The following is a 20,167-nucleotide window of genomic DNA, read 5'->3' on the forward strand; positions in this document are numbered from 1 at the left end:
CCATCCTCTTTCATATAGGCCTATCTCTCTACTGTATCCCTCCTCCTAATCCTCAGTCTCTCCTTCCCCCTCCACCGCCCTCACATAGCCTACACTTTCCTAATCAGTCGCTCATTCTCCATCCTCTCCACATGGCAAAACCATCTCAGAATATTTGTCTTAACGCTTTCAGTCACACTGTAACACTCAATTCTTGTAATAGGTGAATCTTGAGTTTTTATTGTTATTTTGATAATTGAAGAGCAGGAAGAGTTAAAGATGAATACAGGGAGTTGATCTTGATTTATTATCTTCAGAGAAAGTCTTAAGTTGAGCAGCGTATAATACAGAGACAATATACTTGGTAAGTCTAGTTGGACCCCTCTTCTTAACCTCCTTCTCCCTACTACCTTCCGTTTCTATGGTCTGTCTCCTTCTGACCTGAAAATCCTACATTCACATTTTAGCAGGGGTTGTGTCACGTGGAATAAACTGATGTGAAGTTTCTAGAACCCTGTGTGTGAGTATGTGTGTACGTGTGTGTATGGTCACGATGTACCTATCTCGCTGACACACTACCTATCTCATCCCCTGACTTGCTGCTTCCGGTGTATTGTCAACATTCCTTCACTTAGAGCTGCAAGCTCATATCCCGTTCCCAGGCTTGCCTGGTGCTCTGTCTATTTATCTGTCTATCTCTGTATCTATCATGTTTTCTATAATGAACTGTATTTATAATATGGAGTCCTGACATTGCTCAGTCACGCCACTGGAGGTCCTCCTACAGCAGTCATTATTGACATATCCTAAGCCATTAATACATAATAGTCTTCTTCTTAACTCTTATTATACCGGTATAATATTGATTATAATATTGTACAGGTATAATATTCATGGAAATATCGCTCCCCTCTTGTCCTCTCTGATGCAACAAACAGCAACAACTGCAACTGCAACTCGCACTAACTAGTGACATCCTTTATCTGGACCGTGAGAGAAAAACACTGGTGACGGTGCAACTCGGTGAAAACAGTGCTGGTCCCGCTGGCTGGTTGCAGGATTGGTGGGGACGCCTTGAGAGAGAGAGAGAGAGAGAGAGAGAGACAATGGTGTGTTTATTGTGATCTTACGTTGGGAGGTGTGATGCTTGGTGAAGCGTGGTGTTGTCCCGTAGCATTGTATGGAATGGTATGGTGTAATAGTAGTGGTGTGGTGTGGTATGGAATGGTATGGTATGGTGATGTGGGGTGGTGCAGTGTGGTGCAGGATACTCTGGTATGGTGATGTGGGGTGGTGCAGTGTGGTGTAGGATACTCTGGTATGTGATATGGTGTGGTGTTGTTGTGTAATATGATTTAGTTTAGTGTGGCATGGTCCGGAAACTTGCGGAACCCAGCGGAACTCACCGTAACTCTGCAGACTTAACGTAATACATAAAACCTTCCAAGATTTACGATAACCGAACAATCTCAGACTTACGATAGTCCAGTGAACTTTTGGGAACGTAGGATGCCATACCGTTTCAGGATTTAAGACCCGCTGTAAAATGCAATCAGCTGAATACAGTTTTGGAGGATTTACTTCGTGTAGTCTGCCCAGATTTATTTTCTCATGTTGTATGCAGGCTGGTTCATATATAATACTGCGCTTAAACTCCGCTGGGCGATTTCTTGTGTGTTATGGGGACGGCCCAGTGTTGTCAGTATCTACCCTGCTTTATTTATTCATTTCCTACTCCCAGTTCCACAACCACGCCCACACTGACAGACTGAGCCGTCCTTCCAACACATAAGATACTGTCAGGTGAGTTTGTCGGGGAAACCTATTTATGGACCTCCCTGTATTTATTTTCTCGATGAGGCTGGTCATCCTTTTCTTCATGTTTCCGTAACTTAGCAAAATATGATTAATAAAAAAAACAAAACACCGACAACTATACTCTTTTTACTCTAACTTGGCCTAAAATTACCATCTCACCACCTTCAGTGCTGAGTTGTAGCAAGAGTTTAATATTAGAATACGATGCTGATCACGAAGAAGTGCTTTGGAAAGAATGTAGAGCCGTAGTATTGTCTTTTTCTGCCACTGTCCTACGTGAAATAAGCTACAAAAGGACGAATATTTGGCCCAGGTTACCGTGAGAGGAATATAGCACCGTTTTACGCTCTCAGAGATGTAGGGGCACGAGGCTAGGCTACCATGGTCTAGTGGCAGATGACCAGTATTCATCGTTTGCATTACATGATCAAAAACAGAACATAATCGTATTGAAGGGATCAGTCCAGCGACCTTACGAGAACTGCCCAACTTTCATTTACCTTTGAGGAATAGAACCTGTGCGAGTCTGTCACTGTGATTAAGGCCAGCGTTCTCGTTGGTTGAAAAAGCCCCTGACACCTTCAACTAAGTGATTTATTTTGTCTGTTACACCTTAATGTCCTCTACTGTTGCATAAATCCATTCAATATTGCCATTCTCTGCATAAGTAACCTACAAAAAATATATTAACCACCCATATCTAAGAATAATTATCATAGGGAGATGTGTTAGGGATGCTCCTTACCCGACGAGAATACGGACCTAGGACGTTGTAAGCACAGAACCACCGAATATTTGTTATGGTAAATCACTCACTCACTACATTGCAAGAGTTAGCCGTTACTCCCAGTAGTTCATAATATATGCAACAGGTCAACTCAGGAACTGTCTCCCTCTGTCTGTATTTCCTACTGCCTGTGATCTCCATTCTTTTAAACGCTATGTCCAGGCATCTCGAAATGAACGGATCTTGAGTTTGGCTCTCTGTTAACTTGTTTTTGTTTGTTCTTGTAGGGAACAATCTGACGGGCTTCTGGCCTTAGGTTTCTTCTTTCATGCTTAAAAAAGCAGAATTACTCACACAACAGAGCACCGAAATCTCTGTCGCTCGATAAGAGCTGAAAACAGTATATCACAAAAATTCAAATAAATTTATCATTATGAAAGTCCAAAAGTATATGATTAGTAAAAAAGAACCCTTATGACGCACAGGAAAAGAACAGAACACTAAAAACCAGCTTAGCCAACAAATATTAAAAAAAAAAAAAAACTGCCGAAATCACAAATAAAGAAAAACAAAATAGCCAGAAAAAGAAAAGATAAACGGGAAAATTAATTCACTTAAAAAACACTTATGAATGAACTGGATCAGATCACGAAACACTACTCGCACATCGCCTCCCTCCTTGTCCTTTTCTCCTTCTAGTCTCTGTTCCTGGAATTAACATTAAATCACTTGAGAAGCAAAGATAGAAACGCACAACACATAAACTAAACCGCTACACAAACAGCCTTCTTAACAATACATTATAACAAAAGCACTCGAGAAACAAAACCACTATTAAAAAAAAAAAAATAACAGCAGGTCATTAAGATAAGCCAAAACTAAATTACTCGAAAAACAACGAAACCACACAGAAAACACTTACCTTGGATACCACATCAAGAAAAACGTCAGCTTCTCTTCAGTTTTCTTCTCCCCGTCGCGGCTTTATCTGTAAAGGAACTAAGTCACTCATAAAAAATAACCAAAGTCTTATAAAACACCAAAAATACTGATCCTTAGATATAAATAATAATAATAATAATAATTAATAATAATAATAATAATAATAATAATAATAATAATAACTAAGTTCCCCGAAATTAACCATTATCAGCTAGATAGTATTGGGAAAAAAAGTCACGCAAGTAGAAAGCCCTGAACAAAACAGCTCGTAAAATCGCTAGAAGAATAAAAAACTTGTCTCTGGAAGCCCACTAAGAAACATCAACTCCTCCTCTTGTTTCCCTGTCGCGGTCACTCTTGGGAAATCACTCGCTTACGACCCCGACAACGAGGTCGGGTAGGGGGGCGCCGGGACATCGGAAACATAATGGCCTTTCCTCATACATACGAAGTGGGGAAGGTAAGGAAGACATTTACGGAGTTGATCAGCTACAAGACTAAAGGCTGGGAGGACCCTACATGTCATTTTTAGTGAATTATGCGTAAAAACAGAAAATTGGCCTTTCCTTTTATGTAACTTTATTTTCATTTTCTTTCTTTTTTATCGCATTATTCTCTGTGTTGGTTTTGCTTTTCTGGTGTAGTTAGTGCTTTTGTGTGCGGTAAACAACGATTAAGCAAGCGAGTGATTAATGAATATTTGTAAACCAATTACCTCTCCCCGGCCCTGTTATAGTGAATGTTTGTTGAGAGAGAGAGAGAGAGAGAGAGAGAGAGAGAGAGAGAGAGAGAGAGAGAGAGAGAATTGCTTTAGCACAGCGATTATCATAAGTTTATTATTCTGGTAAATTTTAAATGCCTCGAAGCGAACAGTCTGTGTCAAAAGTTGTTAGACGGAGGTACAGTTGAGGTCAGTTTATGTGTCAGACGGAGGTACTGTACAGTCGGGGTCAGTTGTTGTGTCAGATGGAGGTACAGTCGGGGTCAGTTGTTGTGTCAGATGGAGGTACAGTTGGGGTCAGTTGTTGTGTCAGATGGAGGTACAGTCGGGGTTAGTTGTTGCGTCAGATGGAGGTACAGTCGGGGTTAGTTGTTGCGTCAGATGGAGGTACAGTCGGGGTTAGTTGTTGTGTCAGATGGAGGTACAGTCGGGGTCAGTTGTTGTGTCAGATGGAGGTACAGTCGGGGTTAGTTGTTGTGTCAGGTGGAGGTACAGTCGGGGTTAGTTGTGTCAGACGGAAGTAACGTAGTGGTAAAAAGTTGTCACAAAAATTAGTGGTAACAGAGTACGCAGCTTCCACCACCATTCCCTTCACCCCAGCTTCTGACCCCAACTGTATATCCTCCATTACAGCCTCTCAGACACAACTTATGACTCCGACGGTGCATATCAATATATTGTAGCTGCAGCCTGTTTTATAAGCATGAGGTGGGTGAGAGAAGGAGAGGCAGACCGAGAACGAGATGGAGAGGTATGACTGGGGGTGAAGAAAAGAGAGATCGTAACAGTGAGAATAAATGACAGGACGAGAGGCAGACCGAGAACGAGGTGGAGAGATATGATGCGAGAGTTAACAAAGGAGAGATTCTAGTAGTGGGAAAAATGAGAGAAGGAGAGGGAGACCGAGAACGAGGTGGGGAGATATGATGCGAGAGTTAACAAAGGAGAGATTCTCGTAGTGACAAAAATGAGAGAAGAATGGGGAGACCGAGAACGAGACGGAGGGCAGTGATTGGAGAGTATAGAAGAGAGATCCTAGCCATGAGAAGCATGAGAGAAGGAGAGGGAGGCCGAGAACGAGATGGAGAGATGAGAGGGTTAAATTACAGAGACCTAAGCAGAGAGAAGAATGAAAGAAGGAGAGGAAGACTGAGTACGAGATGGAGAGATATGATGCGAGAGTTAACAAGGGAGAGATCCAAGCAGTGAGAAGAATGACAGGAGGAGAGGGAGACCGAGAACGATATAGATAAGATGCAAGAGTTAACAGTATAGGTTGGAGAGATTTAAGCATCCAGAGGACCAAAAACGATCTGGATTAACCCCTTCTGTCCGATAATATATTTAGCCTCCAGAATTTGAAGTCGAATTATGTAGTTTTTTCTTGCTGCTTCCAGACGATTTTATTCAGCTTAGGTAAATCCGTTGGTACTAAAGGGGTTATCAAGGCTGCCGTAGAATGGGGCAGATCCGAGTGCTGTGATCAGCTCCGACCGGTTTGAAAAAATATATGAAAAATAGAAAATGGAAAAACGATAACGTATAAAAAAAAAAAAAAAAAAGTAGGTGTGCAGTTTCGTGGTGTGCACTGAGAGAAAACATGGAAACTGGATACCCATTCCTGCTATGTATATATATCCCAATTTCGGTGACATCCATGTGCACACCTTCACCTATTTCCGATCGTTTTTATTTTTAGGAGAGGGGTTGACCCCCAAGAATCAGTGGGGGTTCACGCTCTTCAAATTATGCATTATGGATGAGAGTCTATTGTAAAACATGCTCCGAGATATCAAAGCGATGATGATGATGATGATGATGATGATGATGATAATGATGATAACCAAAAGAATGATTCTTTATATTTTGTATGATAAGGGAATTGGGAAACAAACAGTACCTGTGGATGATTCTACAGGTGTCCAACAGACGTGCAGAACTGGGTGATTTACTCGATTCTGCCCAAGCTTTCTTTCTCTCTATCTTTCTTCCCTTTTCTTTTTCTTTTTGTGTCTAGCTCCGGGTGTAGGCTTGATAGTCCTTTCCCTGCAACCCAGTAGCCCTCCTACGCCCCACACACCCTGACATGTGAAGGAGTGTAGGTTGCAGAACTGCCGGGCATGACGGAATGGACCATGAAAACTATAACCAGTCAAAAAAAAAAAAAAAAAAAAACGCTGAGTACTCAAAAAATGATGGAGTATATATGGAAAAATGTAAATATTTGTCTCTTTGTCAGTAATTTCCAGGATGTTGAATTTATAAACAGAAGTACAGATTAATCGTCTATAATTTCCCTGATTTTGCACATTTTTTTTCAAAAGATAATTGGGATAAGAGACCGTAATTATCATGGGTATCACAGACTCAGCAGGGACGGAAAATATTCATATATATATATATATATATATATATATATATATATATATATATATATATATATATATATATATATATATATATATATATATATATATATATATATATATATATATATATCCCTACGTGTCAAGTGGGGTTGGTGGAGGATTAGTGCCCCTCCCTGTAAAACAATTAACTCTAAGCCCTCGGTCACCCCCGTTGGGATACATGGCGTCTGGCAATGAATGAATGAAATATATACATATATATATATATATATATATATATATATATATATATATATATATATATATATATATATATATATATATAATTTTCCTTGGGTGTGATTCTGAAAATTATTTAATGCTGATTCCCTGTCGTAACTTAGATATGTTTTTCCAGGAAGGACTAGGCAAGAGAAGATTTTTTCACTCTATACCTTGATAATCCTGGGAAAAACAGTTATAGCCTGTAGTAATTTTCGTCTCGCCACTGAGATTTATTTATGAAGTTAGAACAGGGGACAGAGGAAGATTCGACAGCCTCCCTGTCCTTCCTGCAATTCAAAACCTGAGTTACGACAGTGAATTGATCGTAAGTTGTTTTGTGTACCTCGATCCTTTAATCGACCATAATTTTTCCTGGTTCATCACAAGCTACTCTAAAAATATTGTTATGAAGAGTGAATTATTTATCTATTTATTTCCAGACGCCTTAATCCCGGAAGGGGTGGCCACAATCAAATCGCCTCCATGTCGCTCTGTTTCCCGCCATTATGCTGCCTTCCCTCCAGCTCACACACTCCCTCCTCCATATTTCTCTCCACTCCATCCCTCCTCCTCATTGTTTATGATTGCGATTTTATTTAACAGTCTTGACAATTACGGAAAAATGGTACAGAAATTCGCAGATTTTTCCACGAGCTGCTGGAAACAAGGGAATAATTATCTCTGAAAAAGAAAATTACTGTCTGAGAGGAATAATAGTCTGTGAATGCCTCTTTTTTTTTTTTTTTTTTTTCACAACCTCGACAAATGCAGGTTAATTATCCGTATTGCCGTGAACTACTGAGCTTTGCGTGGTGTGTAGCTTTAATGATAATACAGTTAAAGGGGAAAAGACCTGAATGGTGATGAGGATGAGGATGATGATGGTGAAGAGGAGGAGAAGGAGGAGGAGGACGACGACGACGATTTTGTACAAGCACGTAAAAAGAAAGGGGGGGGGGGATATAATTATGGCAGAAGAGGGGAAAAAAGACCATGATGATGATGATGATTTTTGTACTAGCTAGCCAAGTAAAAAAAGAAAGAAAAAAAAAAGTGTGGGGGGATACAGAAACAGCTACCTATGGTTTTCTACAGTCTCAGGCTCCACAAACTCCCTCTCGTCAAAATAAAATCGTTTGGTGTGACCTGAAATTACCGGAGTTTCTCCATCATGAGAGGAATAATGGCGACGGTATTAACACTCCTAGGTTCCTATGACTCACTTTAATCTGAATAAAATCGCCTTTTGAATAACACAAACCCGCAAAAGAATAATTCCAGCTGTCTATGATTTTCATCTTTGCGGGGAAAACTCAATAATTACAAAATAGTCATCAGTGCATTTTGTAATTAGGGGCAATCCACTCTGAAATAAAGGTATAATGGCCGTAAACAAGTGAGGTCTGCAATCTGGCCGGAACAACGCTAACGAACTCGGCAGCGCAATCCAGTAATTATATCTATTGCTGACTATTTGGCCACCGAATTTTCTGCTTCCGTAATGGTGATTAGTCTGGAATGTTTGGTCACTTACTACGCCTAAAATAATAACAATAATAATAATGCCGTGTCTTCAGGTTTACGATGAAGGTGGTGGTGGTATGATGATGATAACAACAACAACAACAACAACAACAACTAGAGGCATCCCCAAGTGGGGAATCACACCAGCCCCGAGCCGATGCATATCTAGCGCGGCGCGGAATATGACCATGTTCTTGACCTACTTTCTCCAATTTCGAACTCGAAAGACTGTGGTTCTTAACCTTTTTACTACCACGTCCCCTGTTGTAGTTGGTCCTTCCCTCCACGCCCTCCTCGCATCTTCAACTAAATTGATAAAATTCCCTCCCAGATTTTAAGGAAAAACTGAAAAAAATTGGTATTTTTAGTCTCTTTATCGGGCATGAATTTTGTTCTAATAATATACTCAGCATATTTAATGACATTACTTTGTTATTATTTTAATGAGACACCTGACACTGCTTAGCTACCAGATCTTCAATGTGTGGTCGAATGCCAGAGGGTACACAACGTAGGTCCCCTTCAACGTTCAGCCGGTCTCTGTACTTGGTCTTGACAGCACCGAGCATGGAAAATGCGGCTTCACAAACATACGTGGATCCAAATATTGTCAGAATCCGAAGAGCTTGATGTGAGATCAGAGGTAAACAGGAAGGTACTTGATCCAGAACGTCTCAAGATACAGTTCTTTGAAGTCTTCCTCAGCTGAGGAGTTGAACTTTAACTCAAGAAACTCCACTTGCACTTCATCCGAAACATCAGCTACTTCACATTGAAATGGGTTCCTGATGAATTTCCGTGCTTCACGCTTCTCATCTATACCTGGGAAGTATCTGATGAATTCTGCTTTCAAGTCGGTCAGATGAGTGATTTTTTTTTTTTTCAACTCATAATCAAGGTAACTGTGAATGAGAGCAGAATCCAAGTTACTAAAAGTGGCTGTATTTCCATCCTGAATTCGACATTTCCAAAGGTAAAGTTTCGCCATGAAGGCTCGAATGGTGTCGTGGTGCATGATGATGATGATGTGTTTCCCTTGTAATTCAAGGCTGATTGCATTCAACGCGTCGAAGAAGCTAGAGATAGCAGAAAGCCTTAAGATTGGAACTTTTCATGGAGATCTGCCTTCTGCTTTGAATCTCGAAATATTGCCCATTCTACTCATAGTTCATAAAGACATCCAAGCACTTTTCGCATTTCTTTCATAATGATCTTGATATTAACCACACTTTTGTTAAGAGAATTACAAATATAATTAGAGAAATTTATACTTTTTCTCCCGGACTCGCGCCCCTAGGTTAAGAACCTCCGTCGTAGGAGATTTTCATCCCTACTACACACCTGTAAAATTTTGTGCGGTTGCGAAGTTATCGTGGCAACAGACACACACACACACACACACTTTGACCTACGTTCACCAGTTTCGAACTCGTGGGAGAGTTTCATGCCTACTGCACACCTGAAAAATTTTGTGATGATATCTTGAGTGGTTGCGAAGTTACCATGCTAACAGAAACCCAGACACACAAACAAACACAAACTGAAAACAATACTCGTAGGATATTTTCATCCCTACTACACACCTGTAAAATTTTCTGATGATATCTTGAGCAATTGCGAAGTTATCGTGCTAACACACACACACACACACACACACACACACACACACACACACACACACACACACACACACACACACACACACACACACACACACACACACACACACACACACACACAGTGAAAGCAATACCAGTTTCGCTGTCGCGGCTTGTAATAATAATAAACTATCGTTGTCATCGTTATCATCCCCCCCCCCGGACTATACATAAATAATGAAGAAGGATCACTCAGAGTGCAACACCGCGCCCACCAACTGGTCCACGGAGGGAATATTTGACTTCTTTCTGCGATCTTGATCTTTGACAGGTTAATCTTAAACTCGAATTACTTCATTTTTGCCAAACTGTCATTCCTTCCACCAACGTTGATTCAAATTACATAAAACCTGAATTGACTTTGCTTAGTGACCTTCGCCTTTGACCTTTCCCTTCGACCTTGACCATTGACATAGTGTTTTCATAACTGAGTCTCGTCATTGTTTTATAGATTAAACTCTACTACATAGTTTTGTCTACATCATATAAAAGCCGTTTGAGATGACCTTACTATGTGACCTTGACGTTTGATGCATTGTTTAGAGACAGAGGAAAGAAAAAGGTCAGCTTCTTGGGTGATCCTCAACTCATCCACCAAGTTAGCCCCAAATAAGAACAAAAGTATTTCATTTAGGCTATTTTGTTCTCACACAGACACACGGTTGAACTTTACCGTATGTATTGTGACCCTCCACTACTGATTGTTTGCAAAAATGGGTCCCATCGTTTTTGCCTGACTTAAAACCGTTCTATCAAGTAGTTTGGTATAAATCAGATCAGTATGGTTTGAGTTGATCATGCCCTATATCCTTGGCCGTTGACCTTTCTCTCGGACCTTGACATTTGAGTGATTTTCAAAATTGAATCCTCTTATTTTCGCCTTCTCCTGAACCCTTTCACAAAGTATGGTCTAAATCGAAAAAAAAAAAAAAAAAAAATTGATATGCCATGTGACCTTGACCTCTGACCTAATTTTCACGAAACAAAAGGTTTACTCACTGCTGGCCTACCCGTGCGCCGAGTTTGGTCCAAATCAAATAAAAACTGTGCAAGTTATTTTGTTAACACACACACACACACACACACACACACACACACACACACACACACACACACACACACACACACACACACACACACACACACACACACACACACACCTAAAAACAACACCCGCTCTCGTTCCGCAAGACACGGACGTAAAAATATATTAGCATTATCACCATTATCATTATCAACATCATAAACTTCCCCTGAAAAAGATGTACAATAAATTCTGAAGAGTGTATAAAGGTACTTCGGTGGTGACGTCTTAACACACTACATAATTACCACTATCAGGAGATATAATTTAGTGTAGGGAGAGATTTTTTTAGTGTAGGGGTTATTAAAGAATGTATTTACCCATCCATCCCAAATTATTTCGTGAAGTCGCCAGAGATATCAGGAAATTAAAACAAAACAGAAAACTGTAACCATGGAAACAGTGAACTGCTATTGAAAGTAGATAAGGAAAGAGTAAAGAAAAAACCCTTTCTAATATGTTGATGGCCAGGTAGTTGAAGTACTTAGAGCAAAGTATTGGAGTTTACATTCTGAAGTAAAAAGACTCGTTAGACGTGATAAGAGGAGACTATATGATGAAAAGGTGACCGAGACAGAAATTAAATTAAGTAAAAATGACGGTCAGAGCACAAGAACAGCGTATCAGGCCATAAAGGAGTTAACTGGGACTGAAAAGAGAAGGAAGGAAATACCTGTACGAGATAGAAATGGTAATTTGATGACTAAAGATTTGGATATAAAAGGAAGATGGAAAGAGCACTTTGAATCTGTTCTAAATAGACCAATCCCAGCTGAAGAGGACATTTTGCCAGCCGAGAGAGATTTTCAGATAGAAACAGGGGATATAACTTTGGAAGAGGTAGCAAAATCTATAGAGGAGTTAAAGAATTTTAAGGCTCCAGGTGAGGATGGAATATTCCCTGAAATGCTTAAGGTGGAAAATGACGAGTTGATGAATGCACTTTTGAAACTTTTTAATGTGGCTTGGGATAATGGTGGAATTCCAGAAGAGTGGAAAAATGGAGTGATTATAAAAATACCAAAAAAGGGAGATTTAAGTGTGTGTGGCAATTGGAGAGGGATAACTTTGACACCTGTAGTTGCAAAAGTCTTTTCCAAAATCTTGTTGAACAGAATAGAGCCAGTAATTGATAAAATTTTAAGAGAAGAACAAGCGGGATTTAGAAAGGGTCGAGGTTGTAATGATCAGATTTTTATTGTAAGGCATCTAATGCAACAAGCTAATGAGATGAAAATGCCACTTAACATGTGTTTTATGGATTTTGAAAAGGCGTTTGATAGTGTTTCACGTGGAGCTATGTTGAAAATTATGAGATTCTATGGTATACCAGAAAAGTTTGTAAATATTATTAGAAGCCTGCATGCAGGTACTTTTTGTAAGGTAATGGTGGGTGGTTCTTTGAGTGATCCATTTCAAGTTAGGTCAGGAGTGATTCAAGGAGGAGTTCTTTTGCCATTGTTGTTTGTTTTGGTTATGGATTATGTTATGAAAAAGGTTGTAAGGAGAACAGGTGCAGGAATTAACTGGAAAGAAAATAAGAAGCTGATGGATTTGGACTATGCTGATGTTATTGTACTGATTTGCGGAAGTATTTACGAGATGCAGAGGGTGCTCGATTGTCTGGTGGAGGAAGGAGAAAAAGTTGGATTGGTAATAAATTGTGGAAAGACTGAAATTATTAATATGAACATGGAGAACCAAATCGATTGTGTAATTGGGAATAATGTGGTGAAGAATGTAGAAAACTTTAAATATCTGGGAACGATTGTATCATCTAATGGATCATTAAACAATGAAATTGAGGAGAGGATTAGACAGGCTTGGCGAGCTGTTGGAATGTTGAAATCTGTTTGGAATAATAATATGCTTTCGGTACATACTAAAGTGAAAATTTACAAGTCCATGGTTAGACCCATTTTAATTTACGGGCATGAGTCATGGTACAGTACAATTGCAACAGATCAGAAAGTATTAGGATTTGAGAATAAAATACTGAGAAGGATTCTTGGGTAAAGTGGCAAGACAGAGTTACAAATGAAAGAGTAAGGGATATTACGAGAGTGGAACCAGTTAATGAATATGTGAGACTGTCTCGCTGGAAGTGGCTGGGGCACATATACAGAAAAGAAGGTTGTTTAATACAGGATGTGCCAGAGTGGATTGCTAGAGGAAGAAGAGGTAGAGGTAGGCCGAGGGAAACCTGGCTGAGGACAATGAAAAAAGAAGCAGGAGAGGAGTGTTGGTGGGACCTGAAGGAGATGGCAAGAGACAAATATTGGTGGAGAGAGTTCATTGAGACCCTATGCAAACCGTGGGGTGCCACAGGAAATGATTGATTGATTGATTGAATAGATATGGTATATAATCAAGCCTAAAGAGCTTATAGTGTTTATGAGGATGCTGATACCTCACCTCTCAAAAATTTAGCCTTCTTTTTAACCCACATTTATTTTTTCCAGGATGTAACGCAGGGGTACCGGGCCCGTGGATTATTTTGAAACAGGAATTTGCCGACAAGAGGCGTAAATTTGTAGTGCACTTCCCCGATGCCTGAATGATTTAGGTCGGGTACTTCACTCACCTCGTTAAAAATATACTCGTTTTTTTTAGGCTAGTGTTCATGCATTACCTGAAAATTTACATATGCCGTTGATGTAGGATAATTATTACTTTTAAGTGACCGTTTCTTCTTTTCTTTGTTGGTCTATTGGTTGGAACGTCCCAGTCGAAACTACGGCTTTCCTGTTAGCGTCAGTTTTCAAGCAGTGATGGGAGATTGACTCTAACCGATATTCACTAATTTCTTCCAAATGTAAACTTATTTACTTGACATTTAAGCTTATTTATTTGACATTTAAGCCTGTTTATTCGAAATTTAAGCCTATTGATTCCACAGTTATGCTTACTTATTCCACATTTATGCTTACTTATTCCACATTTATGCTTATTTATACCACATTTAAGCGCATTTATTTGACATACAAGTTTACTTATTCCACATTTAAGCTTCATTGTTTGACATTCAGGCTCATTTATTCAACATTTAAGCTTCTTAATTTAACATTTTCTTGACGTATTCGACAAACCCACTGACATACTATACTTCTTTTTCATTTATCTTCATTTACCAGCAACTTCCCTGATTTATTTCAGCATTCACACTCCTCATTTGGACTGTTTTCATTTGTTCCTGTATAACTTGTTTTTCCTTCAACTTCATCTTCGTGTGTCAGCAATTTCCTTTATTTCTTTTTCGTTAATTCAGGTTATTTTCTCGACTTTACTATGTGTGTGTGTGTGTGTGTGTGTGTGTGTGTGTGTGTGTGTGTGTGTGTGTGTGTGTGTGTGTGTGTGTGTGTGTGTGTGTGTGTGTGTGTGTGTGTGTGTGTGTGTGTGTGTGTGTGTGTGTGTGTGTGTGTGTGTGTGTGTGTGTGTGTGTGTGTGAACCAGCGTTTCTTAACCTTTTCCGACCTCAGCACCCCCTGCAGTAAGGCCGCACAGTCCAGCACCTCCTTACATCTGGTTACTCGGACTACAGTTACTACACTGCTACTCTTTACATTACCAATACAAGGATAAAGTAACGTGAAGTACTCCTTGACAATTTATTTTATACATTATCCCAAAATAAAATATCAATGATGCCCATGCTAAGCAAAACCAATACAGTAATACCTCAATATACGATACCCCTAGATGGGATACCCCAGCTTAACAATGGGGGTAGAAATACCACCATACCCTGCCTAACCATGGCCAAACCCCGGTTTAATGATGGGTTTGATTTTTTTTTTTTTTTACCGATTTTGATGATATTTTAGATTAAATTTGTGTTTAGGTTGATTTATAAACAGTTTTTAGACTAAGATTAATGCGTTTTAGCCATAGGTGGGGTGAACATTGTCATTTTGGGGTACAGTTTACTTAACTAGATTTCTTCCAGACTATATTTGACGATTTTCAGACTTTATTTGTTGGTTTTAGTGAATTATTTGCAGGTGTTAGGCTTAGGTTAGCTTGTTTGACTCCTGTTTGGCCATTTAGATTGGCTTTAAACTTGTTTTTGGGCTCATTTGGGTAAGTTCTGGGCTTGATTGGGGGGAAACCCAAGGCTGGTTATCACTTCCCATTACTTCACATGTTAAAAGTACCCTGATATACGATACCCCACCAAACGATGGGGTTTTACCTAACCAATTACATCCTTAGACTGGGGTATGCCTGTACAGTGTATGTCGCATTTTCCAGCAACCCCTAAAACTGACTTCAGCACCCCCTGGGGCGCTTGCACCCCAGGTTAAGAAACGCACTGTGAACAGACCGAAATAAAGAGCGGGGAAGAACTCAGCTAACGGCACTTCTGGCACCAAATATGAACAGTGGTCGAAATGGCAACTTTGTGCTGTGTGTAAACATTTTTACCTTTATTCCAGCTGCCTACAGACGATTTTTACACTGAAGCAACAGCCTGAGCAAAAGTTAGCAAGCCACACTTTTCTTGGGTCCAGTATAATTACTCCACCCATGAAGCTGGAGGTCATGTATTTGTCCGTGTGTGTCTGTGTACAAGATATCTAAGAAAGTTGTTATTGGATTTTGATTAATTCTGTTGGATAGGTAGGCAGTGAGTCAGGCAAGAATTGTTTAGATTTTGAGGTGGGTCCGGTTCTTGATGCCAGAGATCGTAAATTTTATTGGCGGTCGCGGAGGTATGCACTTTCTGAAATCGCTTAACAGGGCAGACCAAGACCATAGAATTAACTCGTTGTGTGAGACGGTAAAAGTGTTCGTCCTGTAGGAAAGAAGAATGTCTGAAGTAAATCGTAAATTTTATTGGCGTTATCGGAGGTATGCCCTCTCTAAATGCTTTCAAGTTAGTCATGGAATGGTATGTTTTTGCTGGGTTGGTTTGTTGACGTTTTCATTACGATGGCGGTAATTTGTTGATTATATATTTCATCATCGTTATCACCACCACCATCACCACCACCATTATTATTACTATCAGCATCAGTTTTATGTATTATCTATTACTAATTCTTGCCCCACTAGAAACACGGGAGCCTGGGCAAAGTGACTTACCCAGACCTTTGAGAGAGAGAGAGAGAGAGAGAGAGAGAGAGAGAGAGAGAGAGAGAGAGTTCCTGTTTTCCAACGAGTGCCATTATGTGAGCAAGAAACCCGAACCAACCCTTGGATTTAAACCCTTTTGAGCCGCATCAGATTGGACTGCATGAACCCACTAGATCACCAGGCGACCATTTTCGCTGTATGGTTACCACTCAGCGTAGTTAGTTGTGACGATGATAGTGTTTGAAATTTATGGTGATGGTGCTGGTGATGATAAAGACAACAGTGATAATGAATATGATAGCATCAACGATACTGGAGAGAGAGAGAGAGAGAGAGAGAGAGAGAGAGAGAGAGAGAGAGAGAGAGAGAGAGAGAGAGAGAGAGGAAAAACGGCGTCTCTCACTGCATGAATTAGTCTTTGTTGACATGAGTATTATTTTAAACAACGCTATCGTAATGAAGGGCGTGATTTTTTTCGTGTGTGTGTGTGTGTGTGTGTGTGTTTTTTTTTTATGTGTCCGACTCTGGGCATAGGCTACACAGCCTGCACTCAAGGCCCAGTAGTCCTCCTACATACCATGCACCTCTACATGTCACCACTTCGGCGTTAACACCCACCGTCCATATTGAGTACATGCTAGGGCTGTCTCATACAGGATTGATGTATTGGTATTAACAGGGGTATTTTTACGACATGTCGGCGGGTCTTCTGGTAGATCGGTAAAGTCTGCTTTTTTATGAAATTCAAATCCTTAAACTGTTCCCTGCCCCAGCGGGGATTTGAACCTGGGTCCGGTAGGACTGCAGGCCACCTTTCTACCGATCGAGCCACCGCCTCCCCCTGTGTGTGTGTGTGTGTGTGTGTGTGTGTGTGTAATGACAAGGACGCAATTGTTTTCTGTGCTTAGTTTTATTGATGCTTTTTTTTTAACCCGGGATATGAAAAACAAGTGTTTATAAATGAACCTTGTTTTCAATTATCTTCATGAAGACACCATTTATTTCTTTATTATTTACGCGCTAATGGTTTGTCGATGGTTCATGGTCAAAAGGGAGGAGGGGAGGGAGAGAGGAAGAGGGAGTGGTAGTGAGGAGATAAAGGGGAAGGAGGCGTGGAAGAAAAAAGGTGCGATTGGTGGAAAAAGAGTAGGAGGAGGGGATGGGAGAAAAATACAAGGAGAGGGGGAGGGGAGGGGGAGACGAGAGGAGAGGGAAGAGGGACAGAGGAGTGTAGGGAGAGAGGTGAAGAGGTTAATTGGGGTCGAGTGAAGGATAAGCCGAGCACTGTGATGTTGTAGGAGGATGAGAGAGAGAGAGAGAGAGAGAGAGAGAGAGAGAGAGAGAGAGAGAGAGAGAGAGAGAGGACGGTGCAAGGGGAAGTGAAGGAAGCACGAATTGTTTCAGTCCAGTAGAGGTAGGTGACTGTCTTCCATCCTTAGTGTTATTAGCAAAATGATCAAGAGCCCTGAGGGCACATACCTCCGTCAAGGCAGCACCATCTCCTTATTCATGTTGTATTTTATATATTTTTTGGCCTTGACGGTGAATTTTGATTTTTTTTTTTCGTCCAAATTTAAAGATTCCTTTCATCTATCCTAAGTAATAATGGAATAGTTGGTGAAGTTCAATGAGACTGATTTTCCCATACGGTTGGCGACACAGACGGACAGGTAGACAGACAAATACAGAGACAGACAGACGATCAAATCGAGCTCCTAGACACAGCCTCCATGGCGTACATAAAAAGTCTTCATACTAATAATAATAATTCCAGTCAACGCGTCCATGACATACAACCTTTACATTATACCTAAGTAAGGACAAAGCGTCTGTGTACACTGAGGTTACATACTCTACATACATATATACTCATACATATATATATTAACATACGGGTACATGGACAAATCCATGCTTTAGTGTGTGTGTGTGTGTGTGTGTGTGTGTGTGTGTGTGTGTGTGTGTGTGTATGTATGTGTGTGTGTGTGTCTGTGTGTGTGTGTGAGAGAGAGAGAGAGAGAGAGAGAGAGAGAGAGAGAGAGAGAAAGTAACCCAAATAATGTTGATCTGATTATAACAGAACTGATGGAAAGATTAAGGGTTAGCCAGGGAGTAAACCTATCGTATTTTAGAACAGTAGGTCAAAGTCAAGGTCACAGGGCTATGTCTAGGCTTGAATTTGCAAGGCCAGTTTAAACATTTTTGTTCGTTTTAAATCAGACTTGCTCCTCACCTCTGCGTGTACTTACCATTTTTGATATTGTATCCATTTCTTCTAATTAATCACTTACCTTTTTTCAGTCATATACTTTGTCGTTCGTAAATTATATTCCAGTCAAATGCCTCCGTAATATATTTATTCTGCTCTGTCCTCTTCATCATCAGTCAACTCTTCTCTCCCTCGTTTTATTTCCTGTTTATTGTCCTATTTACTTTGCCTGTCAGCTGGAGTATTGATACTCGTAATCCCAGAGCATTAGCCTATTTATTCTCTTCGTGATTTAACACCTGTGATCTGCTCTGCCTGTGTTCCTTTCTGTGCTCCTTGTCATCTGCCTTGTTCGTAATACCCGGCTGTAGTGTCTAGAGCCTTGCAAGTTGGCTGTCCTTTCCTCTACATATATATATATATATATATATATATATATATAATCATTCTGCCGCTTTACTCTGTTCTTCGTCTCCCACATGCCATTCTCTGCTAGCCTTCCCTGCTGTGTTCTGTCATTTATCTTTAGTGTATTATCCAGCTCGTGTAATGTGTCCTTCGTCCTGTTCATCGTTTATTATCACTACTGCTTTATCCTGTTCATTGTCTCAGCTGTCCTCTCCTCTGTCTGTATTTCCTGCCGTGTTCTGTGTCAGCTGTCTTGCTTGTATTGTCCTGCTGCTGTGTCTCCAGTCTTGTCTGTCAGCTGCCCCCTACTCCACTCAGGCTTACGGTTGCTTTCACCAAGCGATGCACGGTCTTGCTTTTCTCCCTTCCTCCATCTTCACTCTTCCTCTTCCTTCCTTCTCCCTCTTTCCTCCTTCTCCCTCTCTCCTCCTTCTTCTTCACTCCCCTTTCTCCCTCTCTCCATCTTTTCTTTACTCTCTCACGTCTCTTTTCTCCGTACATGAGTCCACTTCTCACCCCATTATGCAGGTACAGTTATCGATGACTTAATAAGTGAATTATGAGGGAGACCATTTCTCCCAGCAATTATCAGTAACTGTAGATCCGTAACCTTTGATAGTCGGACTCATGTTGATATAGCATTTATTACCACAAATCAGCCCCTGAGGTTAGTACGACAAGTTCGGAGACAACTCGTGTGTGCGCTCGCATATAATTAAAAGTACATACATAAATAAATACGGAGGTACTGTAAACTTTTATCCATTATTGATGTGTAGAGACAGTACATACATACATTATACGTTCATGTATGTACAGCACACAAAGGCCCTCAGGATTAGCAGAAGTCTGCTATTCTATTCTAGCTAATGTCAGGCGATTAAAAAGCTGAGAGAGAGTAATGGAACCTTAGTCTTAACAGTCTTAACACTCTGATTAAATATATATATATATATATATATATATATATATATATATATAGAGAGAGAGAGAGAGAGAGAGAGAGAGAGAGAGAGAGAGAGAATTTAATAATGCTCAGAGAGAATAAAGAATGAAAAATCATAAGCAAATATAATAAGATCTATAGATCATTATAACGAACCTCGACTAAAAATAATGAGGCCCATAGCCCATTAAAAGCGGTAAAAAAAAATTGTGCTATATATAAATGAGCGTGTCGTCTGGGCCCAAAGCTATTACGTTTCAGAATAATGGGAAGTCAGGGAAAGACGCTTAGTTCCCGGTCATTAGGAGAGAAAGAGAAGATGATTATGAAATATTAGAGGGAATGAGGCAGGGGGAGAGGAGGAGGGTGGAAGGGGGGAGGGAAATGAGAGTTGAGAGACCATGAGAGCGTAGAATAAATGTAAGAGAATGAACAGTGGATT

The 20,167-nt window shown here is 40.2% G+C and overlaps 1 protein-coding gene across 1 annotated transcript in view; it reads right to left on the reverse strand.

Moving 5' to 3' along the window:
• The window catches only part of LOC145396556 (protein FAM200A-like), a 190,383-nt gene extending 181,470 nt beyond the window's left edge, over positions 1 to 8,913 (reverse strand). Inside the window, exon 1 of the mRNA XM_080269964.1 lies at positions 8,802 to 8,913. Within this exon, the coding sequence (XP_080126090.1) occupies positions 8,802 to 8,913 (112 nt within the window). The remainder of the gene's footprint in view (positions 1 to 8,801) is intronic.
• Between the last annotated feature and the right edge of the window lie 11,254 nt (positions 8,914 to 20,167).

This window comes from Coenobita brevimanus, chromosome 1 (genome assembly GCF_032717465.1).
Source record: "Coenobita brevimanus isolate Jiangsu-jjx chromosome 1, ASM3271746v2, whole genome shotgun sequence".
Lineage (NCBI taxonomy): Eukaryota > Metazoa > Arthropoda > Malacostraca > Decapoda > Coenobitidae > Coenobita > Coenobita brevimanus.